The sequence below is a fragment of the Rhincodon typus genome, chromosome 4 (genome assembly GCF_021869965.1).
Source record: "Rhincodon typus isolate 14 chromosome 4, sRhiTyp1.1, whole genome shotgun sequence".
Taxonomy (NCBI): Eukaryota; Metazoa; Chordata; class Chondrichthyes; order Orectolobiformes; family Rhincodontidae; genus Rhincodon; species Rhincodon typus.
This window is the reverse complement of record NC_063335.1, coordinates 19704440-19725294: the sequence shown is the minus strand read 5'-3', so window position 1 is coordinate 19725294 and position 20855 is coordinate 19704440. Positions and strand designations below refer to the sequence as shown.

The 20855-nt window shown below is 41.3% G+C and overlaps 1 protein-coding gene across 1 annotated transcript in view; it reads right to left on the bottom strand.

The window, feature by feature from the left end:
* Window positions 1-4416: 4416 nt before the first annotated feature.
* LOC125482963 (zinc finger protein 704-like) overlaps window positions 4417-20855 on the bottom strand; it is a 44258-nt gene continuing 27819 nt past the window's right edge. The window contains exon 3 of the mRNA XM_048596049.1: window positions 4417-4525. Coding sequence (XP_048452006.1) covers window positions 4507-4525 — 19 coding nt within the window. The 3' untranslated portion in view covers window positions 4417-4506. The remainder of the gene's footprint in view (window positions 4526-20855) is intronic.

Here is a 20855-nt window from a genome sequence, read left to right as displayed (position 1 = left end):
AAGGAAAACCCCATAATGGTAACGCAGAAAGCACCAAGAATATTTTAAGGGCTGACCAAACAAACAACATCAAACAAAACCGTTTTAGCAAAAATACATCATGCACATGTTCAGCTATATCACTTAACATCCATAACCATTAAAACAAACTTCCACATTAGATCTTAACAAAATCACAACAAACTCTACTCCTGAATGTAGATCTGAAATAACATCCCATTTCTTTGTCAATAATAGAGCATTATTTTGTTTAACCACTTACCTTAAATAACTGTCTTCCTGAAAAAAATGACAGAATCAGCACTAACACAAATTCACAAGGGAACTATGCTACAAAATCTCAAAGATTAATCGCATGGTAATTATTTCAATAAATATATTTCATAACTTTGTAAATTTAAAATGCAAGGAACAGACAAAATCACACAGCAAGGCCTCATTACAAGTCATTTCACTTCAACAGCAAAAATTGATTAGGGACAGTCAGCATGGTTTTGTGGGAGGAAAATCATATCTCACAAACTTGACTGAGTTTTTTGAGGAAGTTAACAAAAAGATTGACGAGGGCAGAGCAGTAGAGGTTGTTTACTTGGACTTTATGAAAGCCCTTGACAAGGTTCCACATGATAGACTAATTAATAAAGTTAAGTCACATGGGATTCAAGGTGAGCTTGCCAATTGGATACAGGGCAGGAAACAGTGGTGGTGGAGGGTTGTTTTTCAGACTGGAGGCTTGTCACCAGCAGTGTACCACAGGGATCGGTTTTGGGCCCTCTTTTGTTGGTCATATATATAAATAATTTGGACGAGAATATAGGAGGCATGGCTAGTAAGTTTACGGCTGACACCAAAATTGTAGACAGTGAAGAAGTTTTTCCAAGATTACAAAGGGATCAAGATCAAATGGATCAATGGGCTGAAAAATGGCAGATGGAGTTCAATCAGGATAAATGTGGGGTGCTGCATTTTGGTAAAACAAACAAGGGTAGGGCTTATACAATTAATAGTAGGGCCCTGGGTAGTGTTGTAGACCAGAGGGACCTAGGGGTTTGGGCACATAATTCTTTGATGTTTACATCACATATAGACAGAGTGGTTAAAAAGGCTTTTTTACTCAGTCCTTTGAGTATAAGAGTTTGTAAGTCCTGTTGAGGTTGTACAGGGCAATTGTGAGGCCTCTTCTGGAGTACTGTGCCCTGTTCTGATCGCTCAATAACAGGAAGGATATTATTAAGCTGGAGAGGGTTCAGAAGAGATTTAGCAGGATGTTCCCAGGTAAGAAAGATTTGAATTATAAAGAAAGATGGAAAGGCTGGGACTTTTTTCACTGGAGCGTAAGAGGTTGAGGGGTGGCCTTATAGAAGTTTATAAAATCATGATGGGTATGGATAGGGTTAATGGTAGTTGTCTTTTCCTTAGAATGGGGGGATTTCAAGGCTGGGGAGCACATTTTTAAGGTTAGAGGAGAGAGATTTGAAAAAGACATGAGGGGCAATTTTTTTTACAAGGAGGGTGGTTCGCGTGTGGAATGAACTTCCAGAGAAAGTGGTGGACGTGGGCACAACTACAATGTTTAAAAGACATTTAGATAAGTACACGAATAGGAAAGGTTTAGAGGGATATGAGCCAGGAGCTGGCAGGTGGGACAAGTTTAGTTTGGGATTATATTCGGCGTGGACTGGTTGGACTGTTTCCAGCTGTATGACTCCATGACTGTAACTGCACTTAATGTCAGAAGTTTCATTTTGACACTATCACATGCTGGGCCTGCTATAAGCTCACGTGAGCATATCAGTGGCATTGTGAAGCAACATCTCCTGCCTTCTAATCCTCCCAGTCATTGTTGACCTTCTCTCTGATCAATCCTTCTGGTCACCGCCAAGCTTCCCCTCTTGTCTATCCTCCCGGTATTCTAAACTGCAGGGATGGTCCTGTTCACCATGACTAACAAAGAAAGTTGTGAAAATAAATTGTTGGAAAGATTCCTGTTCTCCTGACTGGCCACTGTTTATATCATTATGAACCCATTTATATCTCTTTTTGGCTTTCCCATCGACATAATGACAGTCAATAAGGAGAATGGCCACTGTTATGTTCGAGGCGAGAAAGGTTGAAGATACAGTCTCTTCACGGTAGAGTCCATGTCCCTCCTGCATTGAGGAGTACAGCTTGTTGTGTTATTGTTAGGAATTCTGGCATCTTGTGCATCCCCAGTTTCAATCACTCCACCAGAGGTATTCTGTCAAGCACTGGAATTCCCTTTCTAAATCTCTCTTCCAACAGTCTTATTAAAACATGGCTCTTTGATGAAGCTTTGGCCAAATGTTTTGCTTTTGGCTTATTTCCTGATATCTCCTTACGTGGCTTGTTGCCAAATTTTATCTGATTAAGCTCCTAAAAGCAGCAGCTGAAAGCATCATTACTCCAGCTCCTAACTATTCTCCTGCAATTCCAGTTTGTAAGTGTCTGCACCTGGGTTATTTCCTAGGTTGCCTTGTAGAAGGTGGTAGAAGGTCCCAGAATTGAGTTAGGGAACAGAGCTGCCTTACAACTGCTTCCATCTCCATTCAATACCAAAGTAACGACCTGCTGTGGGCCAGTTTTGCCACTAACATTGCTGGAAGCTGTTCTTGACAGGGAGTCCATTCTGCATTTACAATGACCTCAGATTCTGAAAAATGGGCCAGGACCAGTCCCATTGGGAGGCCAGTGCAGAGGTGCTAGAACTCCATTCTAAAAAGCTGGATTCCTCTCCTTTCCATTTGCTGGAAATCCAGCCAAGTGAATGACTCAGAAAGTGATTGCTGACTGTAGTCCTTAACAATGTGCTACAATCAGCACTTGGAAAGGTCAAAGTTGTTAATTATTTGCTGGAAAGGCTGAAGATCAGAATGCAGGTCAGAGACGGGAGAAAAAAGTATTACACTGTAGAAGTTTGAACTTTTAGTCTCACTTGATTGAAAACTGAAAGTGGTTCTCTTTTTGATAGTTACCAATATTGTTCCTTTGATGTGGATGTTGGTTAGCTTAGTTGGCTAGATGGTTGGTTTGCAATAAAGAGTAATACCAACAGGGTTCAATTTCTGTACTGGCTGAGGTTACTGTGAAGGACTCTCCTTCCTTATCTCACCCCTTACCTCAGGCACGGTGACTCTCAGGTTAAACCACAGGTTATCTCTATTAAGAAAACAGAAGGACTATGGTCACTTTACTCCTTTTGTAACAACATCTTGGTGTCTACCAGTAACCAGAAACTGAGCTGGACTAGCCAAGTCAATACAAAAGCAGGTAAGAGGCTAGAAATCCTGCAGCAAATAACTCATGCTTGACTCCCCAAAGCCTGTCCACCACCTACAAAGCACAAATCAGAGTATGATGGAATATTCCCCACTTGCTTGGATATATGCAGCTCCAACAATACTCAAGAAGCTTGACACCATCCAGGACAAAGCAGTCCACTTGACTGGCAGCAGATCCGCAAACAGTGCGTAACATCTACAGGATGCACTGCAGAAACTCATCCCTAGATGGCACCATAAAAACCCAAGCCACTTTCATCTGGAAGTACGAGAACAGCAAGTACATGGAACAGCATCGTCTGCATCACAAGTTCCCCTTGTCCTGGAAATATAAGAAGAAGGGTCCCGATCCGAAACGTCAGCTTTCCAGCTCCGCAGATGCTGCCTGGCCTGCTGTGTTCCTCCAGCTCCACACCGCATTATCTCTGACTCCAGCATCAGCAGTTCTTACTATCCCTGGAAATATATCATCGTTCCTTCAGCGTCATCAAATCAAAATCCTGGCACCCACTCCCTAACAGCATCATAGGGGTACTTATACCATGTGGACTGTAGCAGTTCAAGAAGGCAGCTCATCACTACATTATCAATGGCAACGAGGGATGGATGGACAATGAATGCTGGATCAGCCAGCAACACCCGCATCCCGTGAATGAATAAAAACATGCAAAGAAATCAAATCCTCTTGATTATTAATAATTGCATGAGACATCCATGTTCTCTACAGTTAAAAGAGGCAGACACAATATGGGGACAGCTGTGTCTCAGTATGCAGCATTCTACCCTCTGGGTTAGAAAGTTGTGGGTGCAAATCTCACTCCAGGTCTTGAGCACAAAAGTTAACAGTGATTCATTCACTTCTGGAGGTTCTGTCTTTTGGGTTGAAGATAAGGTCAGACCAGTTCTCTGAGGGGGATGCAAAAAATCCCATGGCACTATTTCAAAGAACAGCATAGGACCTATCCCAGTGTCTTAGCCAATAGTTATCCCACAATTAATATCACAAAAACTGATTTATCTGGTCATTATCACATGCATGTCTGAGGGAGCTTGGTGCGTGCAAACTGGTTGCTGTGTTTCCTTGATTATAACAACAATTATACTTGAAAAGTTTTCCCTTGTCTGTAAAGTACTTTGGGATGTCTGGGGGTTGTGAAAGCTGCAACACAAAGGAAGTCCTTTCTGTTTCAGTTTTGTTGAATGTGTCTCAGAACTTTACTTGGCACCTAAGAGATGAAAAAAAAGTAAGTTTTAAGTAATTTGAAGTCAAAAGATTCAGAATCAGCCCTTGTTTGAACAACATGCTACTAAAACTGAGAATTTGCAAGAGGATAAAATAAGGCTGAAGTTCAATCAGAACTGAGGCAAGATTTAGCAATGCTTCTCAAAAGCTGTCTAAAGCCTTTCTTGTGTCTGGTAAACTATCTACTGCAGACTTCTGCCACGAGTCATATAAGAAAAAGTTCCTTTTGACCAAATGCCTTCGATCAAAAAAAAGACTGCAAGAAGCCTAGGGGTCTGTAGTAGGCTCAGTTGGTGTTTGACGCTACAGGTCACAGCAAGAATCCATCTCTATGAACGTTGGGAAAGTCAATAATGTGTACAGCACAGGGTGATAGCCTTGAATGAGCCAGTGTAGATGAGTCACATAGAGTGTACTACATTACTTGCCAAATTGCCAAAAAAAAGCAATTACAGAATGCAAGCTGAACCCTGAAAACCTGTTCTAAGTAAGTGGCTTTCAAATCCCACTCACTCCATCAAACTAAGCCCACTACAAAGCCTAAGAGTCCACTAAGAATTTGGTTTTAAATTACAAATTCACGCATCTCCCCCTCTCCTTCACGTCCATCTTCTCATTTTTGTAACCTCCTCCAATCCTCAGAATTCCACGAGTTCTAAGCTTGATCGTGCCCACTTCCTCTTGCCCCTTGCCACATTTGCTAGTACTTTTCATCAACCACCACTGTACACACACCATTTAAACCCTTCCAAGGTACTTCAAAACGAGCACACATCAGATATAAACAGACAATGAGGCAAAGAATAAGGCAGTAAATAATTAGGATTCTGTCTCCAATATAAACTTCAACGACCATAAAAACAGCCAGTAAGATTGCAATGCAAGATTTACCCATGCCAGTTGTTTAAAATGAAGGCACCACAATAGCTACATGCTGACTGCACTGTTCAATGGCTAAATCCATTACTGCTTAAAAGTACCCTGCACGGTATGGGGCTAGCCAACACCTCTTACAGTGGAGATGCACTGTGACTGCAGTTAGCCAGTCCCACGCTGTTAGGGTACTTTTGGGTAGTAATGGATTTTAAGGTCCCTACTGGTACATGTAGCCATTATCACTACATAGCAGGAGGATTCCTGAACATGTGGTCCAGGAAAACTGGAATATTATTTACAAAAAGCAGGTTGAACATTTTAAAACACCTAATGTTCACAGGAACTCCTTCCCCATAATTAACAAACTGAAGCAATTGTAATATGAAGAGGACAGTGGATCTCTTTTGCAGTTTATAATGGAGGTCATTTAATATCTTTTTAACTCCAAGAAAAACAGGTTACTTCACAACTCAATGAACTATAGAGGTCTCTACAGTGCCCACCACAAAGCAGATATGGCCTTGGATTAAACCATGACTACCCTGCACCTTTCAACCCCTTCACAGCCAGGCAGGAAGAGGGTTGTTATCCTGGTTAATAAATGATGGTTATAATCCCAAAATTCAAAAACCCTGCTAAATTCTGATGCTTTCACATGCATCAAAATATGAATGGTGTGAGTCAGACCCTGAACGAGGCATCCACTAACAGCTGCTGGGATCCACTCAAGATTCAAAATAGTGACATTGGTGTCACAAACCAATTCTAAAGTCATACAGACTTACAGACTCACCAGTCAGGGGCATAAGTAAGCCATTCTGCCCCTCAATCCTGCTCCACCATTCAAGGCTGATCTGACTGCATCCTGAAATCCACAGTCCCATCTGTCCCTGATAACCTTTCAACCCCTTGCTTAACAAGAATCTATTTACTTCTGCCTCTAAAATATTCATGAACTTTCTTCTTGTAAAGTTGGCAAAAGCTGAGTTCCAAACACTTATAAATTTCTTGGAGGAAAGGTTTTGCCTTATCTCTCTTTGAAATGGATGACCCCTAATTTGTAAGCAGTGACTCCTTAGTTTTAGATTCTCTAACAGGAAACATCCTCGCCATATGCACTCCGACAAGACCCCTCAGGATTTTATATCTTTCAACAGTCAACTCTTCCTCCTGTAACTCCAGTGGACAGAAGCCGAGCCTGTCCAAACTTCCTTCCTAAGACAACTCCCTCCCTATTTCTAGAACTGCCTCTAATGCATTTATATTCTTTCTTAAATAAGGAGACCAATACAGTGCACGGTACTCCAGGTGTCAAAACAGGAGGTGTCCTGGGTAGTGAACACAAGGTGGAAGGAGTCAATCTATCAGAAGAAGCCAAGACATAAAAATGGTTCCTCCCTTCAAACTCTTTGTCAACTAAGAAAGACAGATTTGCTCTCCCACAGTTTGCAAGAGGTCCCTGGGCCTCCGTAGCTCTGACATCCCTTTGCTCACCACACAGAAAAGGGAATGCCCAGTTGTCCCTGAACTGTCAGAGTGAGAAAGGAATTCCCAAGCCTCTCCACATTCCCAAGGCCATTCCAGGGTTACCTCTGCAACCACTGAAATTTGAGGAATATTCCTGCTAACACACTCCGAGTCCCAGAGGCAGCTCCTGAAGCCAAACTTTCAGTTGTGCTCACTGACTGTGTAAGGGATCTGATCAGGTATCAGGTGGGATTCTGGGAGAAATGATTTAAGGTGAGACCTTGCCGTTAAGGTCAATAAGCTCACTGTAACCCCAATCCCAGTGGGTGAATCACTCTGTTCACACACACTGCCTTCCTGCTTTCCCTCCCCCATAAAAACCTAGGCCTATTCCTCTCCTGCCAATGCAGCTTAGTTGATCCCCTTTCTGAAAAAATGCCTCTTAGCCCACCTATAACACGCTAACTGTTGCATCCCTGCGTAATGCTCACAGGGTATGATTCTTTTGTCACTCATTAGGTTCCTTTTCAGTGATCCAATATTGTGAAAGCCATCACCCCACTAGGAACAGTCCAACCACTACTTTAGGTATCATGCTTCCCACTGTCAAGAAATAATCAAATCATGTTAACAGTACACAGAAAGAAACATCTACAGTGAACTTCAAACAACTCGCTGCTGCCAGTCTTGAAAGTTGCGACAACCATAATTTATCTCTAACTAACTTCAAGGATCTACTCAAACCGTTTTCACGCAAAGGGTAGCTGAACCATGGGCATTTACAAGGACAAAGGTAAGTAGCAACTATGCAAGGCAATGACAGTCTGGACCTCAGGCTATGTCACAGAAGTTCACCCAGTAATTTTAAAACAGTTCAGTAACTTATGCTGCAACAGGGTGGCACGGTGGCTCAGAGGTTAGCACTGCTGCCTCACAGCACCAGGGACCTGGGTTCAATTCCACCCTCGGGCGACTGTCTGTGTGGAGTTTGTATATTCTCCCCGTGTCTGCGTGGGTTTCCTCCGGGTGCTCCGGTTTCCCCCCACAGTCCAAAGATGTGCAGGCTAGGTAGATTGGCTGTGCTAAGCTGCTTGTAGTGTTCAGGGATGTGTACATTAGGGGGAATGGGTCTGGGTGGGATGCTCTGAGGGTCGGTGTGGACTTGTTGGGCCAAGGGGCCTGTTTCCACACTGTAGGGATTCTAAGAGATAGGTGGTTTAGGGACCATCTCAAAGAAGGACACAGCTGGAACATGGGTTCCAAATGAGGTGATGACAAAGTTGGAAGAAATATCAGACTCTGCCCTCAGTGTCAGAAAACTCTTCTGATTTACTCTGTCTTGGGTTCATTATTGCCTCTGTTCTACAATCTTTATGCTCTAACAGGAAATCTGTTGGCTTCAAATTCAACATATTGAAAAGATAGCAGGAAACTGTCCAAACAAACCAATTCTACAGCAAGAAACACTAGCTGGGTCACAGGAATGTCCTTTATTCATTCACAGGATAAGGGCATCGCTGGTTAGGCCAGCATTTATTGCCCATCCCTAATTACCCAGAGGGCAGTTATGAGTCAACCACAATGCTGTGGGTGTGGAGTCACATGTAGGCCAGACCAGGTAAGGATGTCCCTAAAGGACATTAGTGAACCAGATGGGTTTTTCCAACAATCAGCAATGGATTCATGGTTATCATTAGATCCTTAATTCCAGATATTAATTGAATTCAAATCTCACCATCTGCCGTGGCAGGATTTGAACACAGGTCATTACCTGGGTCTCGGGATTAACAGTCCAGCAATAATACCACTCGGCCATTGCCTCCCACTACCAGCATTTCCAAAGCTTTTGAGACTTTTCAACAAATGTTTCATTGTGTTACTTTCAGGCACACAGTGGTATTTGACAATAAAATATATGAAAACAGTTGCAAGACTTTGCCGTCAGCAAATTTACAATTTAGTTTCAGCAATACATCTGTTGTAGCTACCAGTCTCCGAAAAGAATTTCAGAGAATCTACTGGGTACAGCCACAAATATTTCTGTCTGAAAAGTAAAATCAAAGTATTTTACGTAGCCCTAACTCAATTGGACTTAAAGTGCTATCTTGTTTAACAAAAGAATGTAAGGAATGCAATGTTTCAATCTGCCATAATGTGGAGGTGCCAGTGTTAGGGGTGAACAAAGTCAGAAGTCACATGGCACCAGGTTACAGTCCAACAGGTTTATTTGAAATCACAAGCTTTCGGAGCCTCGCCCCTTCATCAGGTGAAGTTAGAGCTTCTCTCTCACTTCACCTAATGAAGGGGCTACGTTCCGAAAGCTTGTGATTTCAAATCCACCTGTTGGACTATAACCTGGTGCCATGTGACTTCTGACTCAATCTGCCATATACAGAACTTTCTGCAAAACACTTGGTACACTGGGAGAACAATACATCAAAAGTAGGCTAAAATGGTTTCTGCAATAACTATTTACTGGAACAAAAGAATGCTCTGGGTGGCTGAATAGGTTGAATCAGCTACGTTTTGCATTGAGTCATCTCTGGATTATTACCTGAGCCATATTGTTAGAACACTCATGAATTTTTTTGTTATTTTGATTTCTTTTGTATCATTTTTGGTTTGGAGCTGTGAACTGTGAGCTGGGAGCTGAAAGCTAAAAGGTGACCTTTGGACTGTGAGCAATGGCTTGTGTTAAAGGAAAAAAAAGCATACAAGCTGTTATTTGTTTTTGAGACCATGCCTGAAAGTTAACTGCAGGTTGGTTCTTGATCACAGAGCTTTATTAACTCTTCAATTCCATACAGGCAGTATGCTTAACCAGTTAACAAATGTTTGCCTATTCATGAGGTCCTGGGAACTGGTTCCAGCCAGTCTCAGAGAGAACGTGATGATCAAACAGAGGGAGGGGGCCAGAGTTTCTTGCAATGTTGTGAACTGGGAGTTTTTGAGAGAAGGAGTTTGTCTGTTGGTGCTACAGCGTGAGGATTTGAAAGTTCCCTGCCTAACCTCCCATTATCAGCTATGCAAAGTTTAGACAATAGAAACTATGTTACAAGTATTATTGCATCTTACAAAATGTGAACTGGAAAAGGTAGCATTGATCAACATCCTCAGAAGATCAATCAAGAGACAATTCTATGTACCTGTGAAACAATGTATCATGGAAACTACTTAAGTAATCAAAGTCTTGGGTTGTGGGTGAGATTGTTGACTTGCTCGCCGAGCTGGCGTGTTCTCGTTCAGACATTTCGTCACCATGTTAGATGACATCATCAGTGGAGCCTCCGATGATGCGATGTTATTCTACTCCACTTGGAATTTATACTGTCCAGCCCGTTATGGTGAGTAGTATCATTTCCAGTTTTGTTCTATATGGGTTTGTATATGGGGTCCAATTCTATGTGTTTGTTGATTGCATTACATTTGGAGAACCGTGCCTCTAGGAATTCCTGTGCTTCTGCAAATGCCTACTAAACAGGCAACAACAGGAGGACACAGTATGACCTAACACACTGGCCACACTGCCCTACATCAAAAACATATCAGAACTGACAACAAGACTCCTAAGCCCACTAGGAATCATGTTAGCCCACAAGCCCACAGCCACTCAATGACAAACGCTTACAAGGATTAAAGACCCCATTCCCACAACATGTAGAACCAACATGGTTTACAAAATACCATGCAACGACTGCCACAAACATTACATCGGACTGACAGGAAGGAAACTAGCCATCAGAATACATGAACATCAGCTAGCAGCAAAATGTCACGACGAACTCTCCTTGATATCAGTACACTCAGACAATGAAGGCCATCAGTTTAACTGGGACACGGTAACCATAGTAGCCCAAGCCAAACATAGACACGCACGGGAATTCCTAGAGGTACGGTTCTCCACCTGTAATGCAATCGATGAGCACACGGAATTGGATCCCATATACAAACCCATACACATCAAAACCGGAAATGACACTACTCATCATAACAGACTGGACAATATAAATTCCAAGCAGATTAGAATAACATCGCTTCATCGGAGGCTCCACTGATGATGTCACCTAGCATGGTGATGAAACTTCTGAACGACAACAAGCCAGCTCGGTAAGCAAGTCAACAACCTCATTACTTAAGTAATCTGGCTAGTTTTGTTATTTTTCTTTTTTTAAAAATGTATCCTTTAACTTTGTTAATACTTTGTCTTTTGTGAGAATGGAGCTAGAAACAAATGTTATTGGATTTAAATCATAAACATGAATTAGATTATTTTATTGTTTTACTTTGCTCTGCTAGAGTTACTGTGTTGTTAATAAATTGTTAAGTCTTTTGTTTATGCTACAAACCTGATGTCTGGTATCAATTATTCACAACATCTGGGAAGTGTTATTCAAAAAGGAACCACTGAGGTCAAATTTTAGGGTCTTTGAGTGTTTTAATTTCACTGTGTTGTCAATACAGAGATGAGGAGGCTGATTTGATTCGGCTGTCTGTCTCCTTATTGTAACAATATTAAAATTACAATAGAGCAAATCTAATTAGAGAGATAAGTGTGTGACACAAAGATTGATGGTGGGAAAAGTGGAGTCCAGTTCATAAGGTACTGACACCAGTACTGGCGAAAGTGGGATGTGTATTGTTGGAATGGTCTCCATCTGAACTACGGTGCGGCCAGTGTTCTTGCAAACTGCATAACTATTGACGTACAGAGGATTTTAAACTAAACAGCAAAGGATCAAATCTGAGAAGACTTGGTAAATCATAGAGTAGAGACAAGACATGGAAAATTATAAACAGACCGTGACAGGAATGGATAGGGAGGATAACTTTAAGAGTAAATCAGTAGGTAAGACTATATGATACAAATAGAATAAAATGGTAAAACTAAAAAGTCTGTATATGACCACAAACAGCATTCAAATGAAAACAGAAGAAATGAAAGCACAGAAATAAAAACATATGACCTGGTAGCCATTCCAGAGATATGGCTCAGAAAGACATGGATTGGTACCTGAATATTAAGGGGTGCAGGACACTTGGGGCTCGGAAAAGGTAAAGGAGTGACTCTGTAGCTAATGATGGTATTGGCACAATCGAGAGCGTTGATCTAAGTTCAGGAAACCAGGATATGGAAACAGTTGAGTAAAGATGAGAAGTGATAAAGGCAAGAAGTTGCTTGAGGTAATACTGTACAGGTCACCCCCCCGACCCCCCCAACTGTAACCCCATGGTGGGTACAACAGAAAAAAAATGGGAGTTCATCAGAAAAGCACAGCAATAACCATGGGAGACTTGAAAACTCATATAGACTGGAAAAGTCAGATGGAGAAAGGTAGCATAGATGAGGAATCTATAGAATGTTCTCAGGATAGTTTCTTAGATTAGTGTGTTTTAGAGCCAACCAGAGAGCAAGCTATATTAGGCTTGGTGTTTGTCTAACAAGATAGGATTAATTAATGATTGCATAGTGATGGCAGTCAGCAACTATAGGTAGCAGCTACCATAATAGAATTGAATTTTACATACAGTTTGAGGGAGCGAGGAGTGGGTCCAAAACTATTTTTAAAAATTTAATTAAGGGCAATTACAAGTGAATGAAGGCAGAGCTGACTGAAGTGAATTGGTCAGTTGGGTTAAAGAATAGGCTAACAGAGATGTAGCGGCAGACATTTAAGGGGATATCTTAAAATAGATACATTCCAACAAAAAAAATTCCAAGGATTTTTCAATCTTGGATCATCATTGAATCTAATATTATTCATAGTTTATTTTATAAGCGATGGTTTGAGCCACACTTCCAACTTTAGTTTTGCACCAGATAGGAATGAATAATTGTTGCAATTCATGTGTACATTCCTTAAACTTTAGCTATTGCCTATCCAATGCCAACCCTTTATCAATCCATCATTGTCAACTCATGTATCATACCCTCAAAGTTCACTTTATTTAGATTCAGGGCCCTCGTCAGATTTAAGTTCTTCACTCACTATCTTAATGACAATTCTATCATTTTACGATTACACGTCCCCCAAAAGACTCCACCAGTAAGATTTTTAATTAATCCTTTCTCATTGCAAAATATTCACTCTCGAACAGCCTGCTCACTTGTTGGTTTCCTGACATGTTGGTCTAAAAAAACCATCCTCCCCCGCAGTGTTATTGCTGGTTTGATTTGTCCAATCTATATGTAGATTAATGTTATCCATGATTGCAATTTATCCTTATTGCATGTAACTTTAATTTTCTGTTTAATACCTTCCCTTACATTCTTGCTGCTGTAGGGGACTACAGACAACCCCAACGATGTCTTCTGTTGCATAATGTTTCTTATCTCCACCTCATACACATCCTACATCATGATTTTCCAAGCCAATAACCTTCCTCAGGATTGCACAGATTCTTTAATTTCCTTTCCCCATTTGTTAGTTCTTCTAAATATTGAATACCTCTGGATGTCTGTTCCCATCCTTGGTCACTCTGCAGTCATGTCTCATTAATTGCATCAAGAATATATTTATCTATTTGCACTGTTAATTCATCTTATTGTGAACTCTCCATGCATTATGACAGAATGCCTTCAAATGTGTTCTTTTAACCTCGTTAGCTTTCTTAGCTTTATTTTGCACTGTGGCCCCATTTGTTTCTTGCTGTTGTTTTTCTCTGCTTTGCACATTTACTTCTTACTTTTCTGTCTTCTGTCTCTACCTTTATTCCCCTTTCTCTGTCTCCCTGCTCAGGTTCTCAGCTCCCTATCATTCTGGTTTATCTCTCACCAAACACTAGTAAACAGCTTCCATGAGGATAGTCATCCCTGTGCTGCCCAGCCACAATACATCCTGTTTTTAACTGGTCCCATTTTCTCCAGAACTAGTCCCAGTATCCCAGGAACTAAATCTCTCCACACTACACCATTTCTTCAGCCACATATTCATCCAATATACCCCGTTATTTCTACACTAGCTAGCCAGCAATCCTGAGATTACTACTTTTGAGGTCCTACTTTTTACTTTACATCCTAACTCCTGATCTTGTAGGACTTCATCCTCTTTTAAATCTATATCATTGGTAACAATATGCAACACAGGCTGGTCACCCTCCCCTTTCAGAATGCCCTGCAGCTTCTCCAAAACATCCTTGACCTTGGCACCAGGGAGGAAATTTACCACCATAGACTCTCTCTTGCAGCCACAGAAATGCCCGTCTGTTCCCCTTACTGTTCAGTTCCAAGCCTGTTCACCTTACAGCCATGCCTCTGTGATTGCAATAACGGTTGTGTACACTATTTGCGCTGTTAGTTCATGGACAGGCTAGACTTGTACCTGCTGGGAGTTCAGAGGAATAAGAGGTGACATACAATATCCTCAGGATGGCACGGTGGCTCAGTGGTTAGCACTGCTACGTCACAGCACCAGGGACCTGAGCTCGGTTCTACTCTCGGATGACCGTCTGTGTGGAGTTTACACATTCACCCTTTGTCTGTGTGGGTTTCCTTCCACAGTCCGAAGATGTGAAGGTTAGGGTGAACTAGCCGTGCTAAATTGCCCATAGAATCCAGGGGTGTGTGAGTTAGCCATGGGAAATGCAGGATAGGATAGGGGGTGTGAGTTTGGTGGGAGGCTCTTCAAGGGGTCAGTGTGGACTTGATGGGCCAAATGGCCTGCTTCCTCACTGTAGGGATTCTATGATTAAGGTTTCTGTGAGGGGTCTTGATGGGATCCATTTAGGATTCTTCCTCTTTTGAGACAACCTAGAACGAGGAATCCATTAAAAATAAGGGATCATCCACTTTAAATAAGGGATCATCCATTTAAAACAGACAGGAGGCCGCATTTTCCTCACAGATGCATCATTGAAACTCTCTTCCTGTAAACATGGTGGAAGCAGAGTCTTTGAATATTTTTCAGACCGAGGTGGATAGATTCATGGTAAGCAAGAGAGTAAAAGGTTATCACGGTTGGCGGGCATGTGGATTTGAGGTTACAGTGGGATCAGCCACCGTCTTATTAAATGGTGCAGCAAGTTTGAGAGCCAAATGACTTACTCCTTCTCTTGGTTCATATGTTCCTTGTTGGAGTTGTTAAATGTTAAAATTCAGCTCGATAGAACAGGAAGCAAGTTGCAAAGAATTCCAGGATTCTTTATGAGCGACCCTGAGCTGGCGTACTAATGTAATATTTTTGGATAGTTTGAGGTCTAGAGCAACTGCTCAGACACTCCCTTGGGGGAGCTGGTCTACGTATCCACATACAAAGGCCACATATTATCATTGCAAGTATTTCTAGACAGGCTGCTGCTATTTGGCTCATCTCTTCATCACACTGACTGCAGACCAACGTATGCTTGGTCGGCAGTGAGCAGTTTGCAGCATACTGAGGTTGTGAAAACTGCTTTACAAACGTCAATGTACATCTTATGGTATCAAAGACGGTATTAAATGACTTCATTGCTCTGTGTGTCGGAATGTTTTCAAAAAATTTCAAAACAGATTTCTCACTTGGTATTTTGTTACTCTCTGTACAAAAGATTATCTGGAGTGTGACGAGGGTTCTCAAAGATTTTGTATAAATATTAATTGTATAGAAATTAAATGCATTTTCTGCATAGAACCTTTGGTTAGAAATTCTCTCCTGACATACTATGAAATTATAATAACAGTACAATCCCCAAACATAAGGCCAAAAGACCACAAGACATAGGAGCAGAATTAGGCCATTCAACACATCGAGTCTTCTGTACCATTCGATCATGGCTGATATGTTTCTCCACCTCATTCTCCTGCCTTCTCCCCATAACCCTTGATCCCCTTACTAATGAAGAAGTGACAAAGAAGATCAAGGAAGGCAGAACGGTAGACGTTGTCTATATGGGCTTCAGCAAAGCGTTCAGCAAGGTTCTGCATGGTAGACTGGTTAGTAAGGTTAGATTACATGGAATCCTGGGGAGTTAGCCAATTGGATACAAAATTGGCTCAAAGGTAGAAGACAGAGGGTAGTGGTGGAGGGTTGTTTTTCGGATTGGAGGCCTGTGACCAGCAGTGTGCAACAAGGATCGGTGCTGGGTCCATTGCTTTTTGAACAATGGACTGAGGAATGGCAGATGGAGTTTAATGTAGATAAATGTGAGGTGTTGCATTTTGGTAAGGCAAATCTGGGCAGGACCTATATACTAATGGTAAGGTCCAGGGGAGTATTGTCGAACAAAGAGACCTAGGGGTGCAGGGGCATAGTTCCTTGAAAGTGGAGTCACAGGTGGGCAGGTTGGTGAAAACAATGTTTGGCACGCTTGCCTTTATTGGCTAGTGCATTGAGTATAGGAGTTGGGATGTCATGTTGCAGCAGTACAGGATAGTGGTTAGGTCACTTTTGGAATACTACAATTCTACTCTCCCTGCTATAGGAAGGATGTTGTGAAACTTGAAAGGGTGCAGAAAAGATTCACGAGGATGTTGTCAGGGTTGGAGGGTTTGAGCTATAGGGAGAGGCTGAATGGGCTGGGGATATTTTCCCTGGAGCATTAAAGGCTGAGGGTGGACCTAATTGAAGTTTACAATATCATGAGGGGCATGGATAGGGTAAATAGCCAAGGTCTTTTCCCCAAGGTGAGGGAGTCCAAAGCTACAGGGCATAGGTTTAAGGTGAGAGGTGAAAGATTTAAAAGGGACGTAAGGGGCAACATTTTCACACAGAGGATGGTGCGTGTATGGAATGAGCTGCCAGAGGATGTGGTGGAGGCTAGTACAATTGCAACATTTAAAAGACATCTGGATAGGTATATGAACAGGAAGGGTTTAGAAGGATATGGGCCGGATATGGGCCAGATGCAGGCAAATGGGACTAGATTAATTTAGGATATCTGGTCGGCTTGGACGAGTTGAACCGAAGGGTCTGTTTTCATGCTGTACAGCTCTATGACTCTATTAGTTTTTTCAGAAGCAGATTACCGTGATGATTGTATGATTGATGCTAGAATGTTTCAAATAAGCGTGTTCTCTTCTGGTGTTAATGTTTGCAATATGGTATCTGGCATGAACTACTAAGTCAGTTAAAACATTTCATAAAAACAATGGTAAACATGAATGTTATTACATTTAATAGTGAAAAAGCAGAAAAATATCTATAATTTCCATAGATTCCATACATCCGGATGATTTCTTTTAGGTGGCAAGCTAAAGCAGGTGGAATATGATCAATACATCTGTCGAGTCTTTTGCCCTTTCACAGATTGAAAATGTTGAGAACACCAACAGATTCCCTACATCATTGAAAAACAATCACATTATTTTGGCTGGTATCACAAGACTGCAATTAAGTGTATTATCTTCCCAGCTCTGCCACCACTCTATTTGTTCAGATTTCTGGGAACACAAATGACTGCAATTTCAGAGATAGTAGGAACTGCAGATGCTGGAGAATCTGAGATAACAAGGTGTAGAGCTGGATGAACACAGCATTTTCATTTTCTGAAGAAGGGTCTAGGCCCGAAACGTCAGCCTCCCTGCTCCTCTGATGCTGCTTGGCCTGACTGCAATTTCAGTCCCTCGTCTCTGTTGAATCTACATGAATAAACCTGGGCAATCATTTTTCAATTTCTGGTGCACGCATAATAATTCAGGATAATGGCGATAATACTCAAAGAACACAGGCCATCGGGGAAAATAGAAATGAAGCCCTGATTAGCAAATAAAACGTTCTGCATCTGAAGAAAAACAGAAGTTGCTGGAAAAGCTCAGGAAGTCTAGCAAAAACTTCCTCAGAACTGATGGTAGTTAGGAAAATATCAGTTTATATTACAGAAAACAGGGAGGGGGTGGGGTAGGGAGTAAACGATAGGATAAAGGATAGAGCCTGAAGAGAGAGAAGAGCAGTTGGATAGACAAAGAAGTTGATGACAATCTGGCTCAGAGGGTGCGGAGCTGTTAATGGGGACTATTAGTGACTAAGTTGTGAGGAATGGTCACCGGACCTGAAACGTTAACTCTGATTTTATCTTCACAGATGCTGCCAGACCTGCTGAGCTTTTCCAGCAATTTCTGTTTTTGTTCCTGATTTACAGCATCTGCAGTTCTTTCTGTTTTTATTCGGCATTTGAAAATAAATTAATAGCCTTACAATATACAGAGAGAAACGTACTGTTCGGAGAGGAATATGTGTTGACTAAAAGCTGCATGAGTTAACATAAAGGGAACATTTCTCCATCCAGTTACAGATTTTAATAGAGACATGGTACACTTTTAGCAATGTAGAGTTTTGACCTAATTCTAGAGCAGAAGAGCTTACACAATCTTTTGAAGAAAGCAGTCTTCTTGGATGAGATGTCAAACAAATGTCTAATTACAGCAGTCTCGGACCATGCTTAGAAGGAACTTAACAGTTCCCATGCCCACATCCAACTGACCACTGGGCAATGCAAACAAGGTAGTGCTGCCTGTAATCAGATATGCGCTCACAATCATTGTGGTCCTACACTGATTCAGTGGCTACATGCCCTTCAGAATCTGGAAAACGCAGTGCTTAAGCAGTTTGAACAGCAGACAATATATCATTGAAAAAACCCAGGACAGACTGGATCCAATGTTTGTTGCTTTTACAAAGCTTATTTATATGAGCCAATATTTGTGCCCTTCAAGAAATCTGCATATACAGTTCTGGAGATCACCAGATCGACCACAAAGGACCACCCTCTCAACAAGATTATGACACTATATTTTTTTAAATGCCCAGAAGTGCCAAGAGCAAATCAGTGTTGGGTAGCTGGAACCATTACAGCCAATTTGAATTGCCTCGGTTTGGTGTAATTTGGCTTCTGCAGCTCAGATATGATGCTGGAGCTCTTGCCACCCTGTTTACACTCGCAAAACAGGCAACTTGGCTCTGAAATGAACAATCGAAGCCTGCTTCATGTGGAAAATGGTGCAGGCACTGTTTAATGTTTTTGGCTGAGCCATGAGGAGCAGAAATATTCCCCATGGGAACCCGTCCTTCGGTTTGTCCATTTGACAGCTCTTGGGCTTTGACTATTGGCCAACTCAGCATTGGAGCCAGCTTCTTTTCCACAGCCACTTAGTGGATGTCCACAGTTCCTCAAGGTAATTATAGCCAAGGCCTCAAACTGTCCCAGGCTTCATGAGAACAACTGCTACGCACTCTATCCATTACATTTTCAGGAATCAACCTGCAGTTAAATCGTGAGATTTTACATGTTACAAATTGATATGTAGCATTAGCAAATTGGCATCGAGTAACGAGTTGCTGTGAGTGACATGTTATAACAGTTTCTCATTCACTATGGTAAACATAAGCTTTGATACAATTAGTAGCAGGGACTCCAATGTTTTTAATTTGGAGTGTTTCGATTACTCTAGGTGAGATAGGAAGGCATTGTCACTGTTAAGTTTTTTTTTGTGTTTCTGTCCATTTTGATAGAACAACATTTAAAAAAGACAAGCCTGGAGCATTATAAAAATAAACACAACTTGTTCCTGAGGAAGGGTCACCGGACCCGAAACGTTAACTCTGTTTTCTCCTTCACAGATGCTGCCAGATCTGCCGTGCTTTTCCAGCAACTTTGTTTTTGTTCCTGATTTACAGCATCCACAGTTCTTTCCGTTTTCAATTTGTCAGAAGATGTGCAACGTTTCAAATACTACGTTCAAAGTCCTTTGCCCTTGAGTTACTTTATACTTTGAATATTGTGACTCTCCCAGCTTTCCGTAGAACACGGGCTTACTGTGTAGGAAGTTCATTCAGTCAAGTATGTTTGCTGGCTCTTCTAGAACAGCTCAAAATAAATCCCCATGACTCGCCCTGCATTGTGCCTCTTTCTTGGCTTCAAATTCTTGCATCATTCCCTCTTTAAATGATTTGCTAATCTCTGCAATGACCATTTCCTTTGGCAAATGCTTCTAATCTGTATAAAGATATTAATAACTTCTAAACTGACCCTTTCAATGACAATTTTAAGCTTGTGCCCCTTTATTGCCAACTCTCCAACCACAAGAATTAACCTTTCACTAGTCACTCAATTGAAACGCATCATAATCTTAAAAAGATAGATTAAATCTCTGCAACTTCTCTGCTTCAGAAGAAATAATCCTAATATATTGTCTTTTGTCATAACAATAGCTTCCAGCCCTAGCATCATCCGAGTAAACCAATGCTGTCTAGCCTAGATATAGTGAGGATCCATACACTCTGCTCAAACCACAGGATTCCCTATGCTGCCACCATATGGTTTCACTTTACTAGAAACATGGGATGTGTTCAGCAAATCTTTCGCAAGCACCAAATTCAAAATAAAATCGAAATCCATCCCAGTCACTCTAGAAAGAAACCCTATCCAACTGCACCCCAAGGTTGAATTCCCTCTAAGAGTTCAATTCCTATGGACTTAGGTTCCAGTTTGCTAAGCTCTCACATTCCATGAGGTTCTCAGTCTTGAACAACAAATAAATTTTAAAGCTTAGAAACTTCATTTCCAAAGTAATGTAATTCTTAAAAATCATCTGATGTTTAAATCTTAATAGTCATTAAATCTCATCAAGAACACTCTGAAAAGGTATAAAATAAATGTTAAAATACATATTAAATGTCATCATTGCCACAAAGAAACTTGCATGTGTATTGAAGTAATGTGCATTAACAAGTTCAAATTGATTTTAACGGCGTGTATTGTACAATCATAGCGACACAATCAGCATCATTACTTTGAAACTGATAGCAACCTCAGGCATCAGCACATGCACAGGTAAATGGGATATCCAGAAACTGCTGAAGATAATACCCTAACTATTGTTCTTCTTGTCGATGCTCTTACAAATGGAACTCATCAGGATACCTCTAAATTCATGTTATATTTTTAAACACTCATTCTTAATTGAAATTGGAACCTAGGTCGTCAGGAATTGAAGTCTTAGAGGGAATTCAACCCTGAGGTGCAGTTAGACGGTGTTTCTTTCTGGGGTGACTGAATGG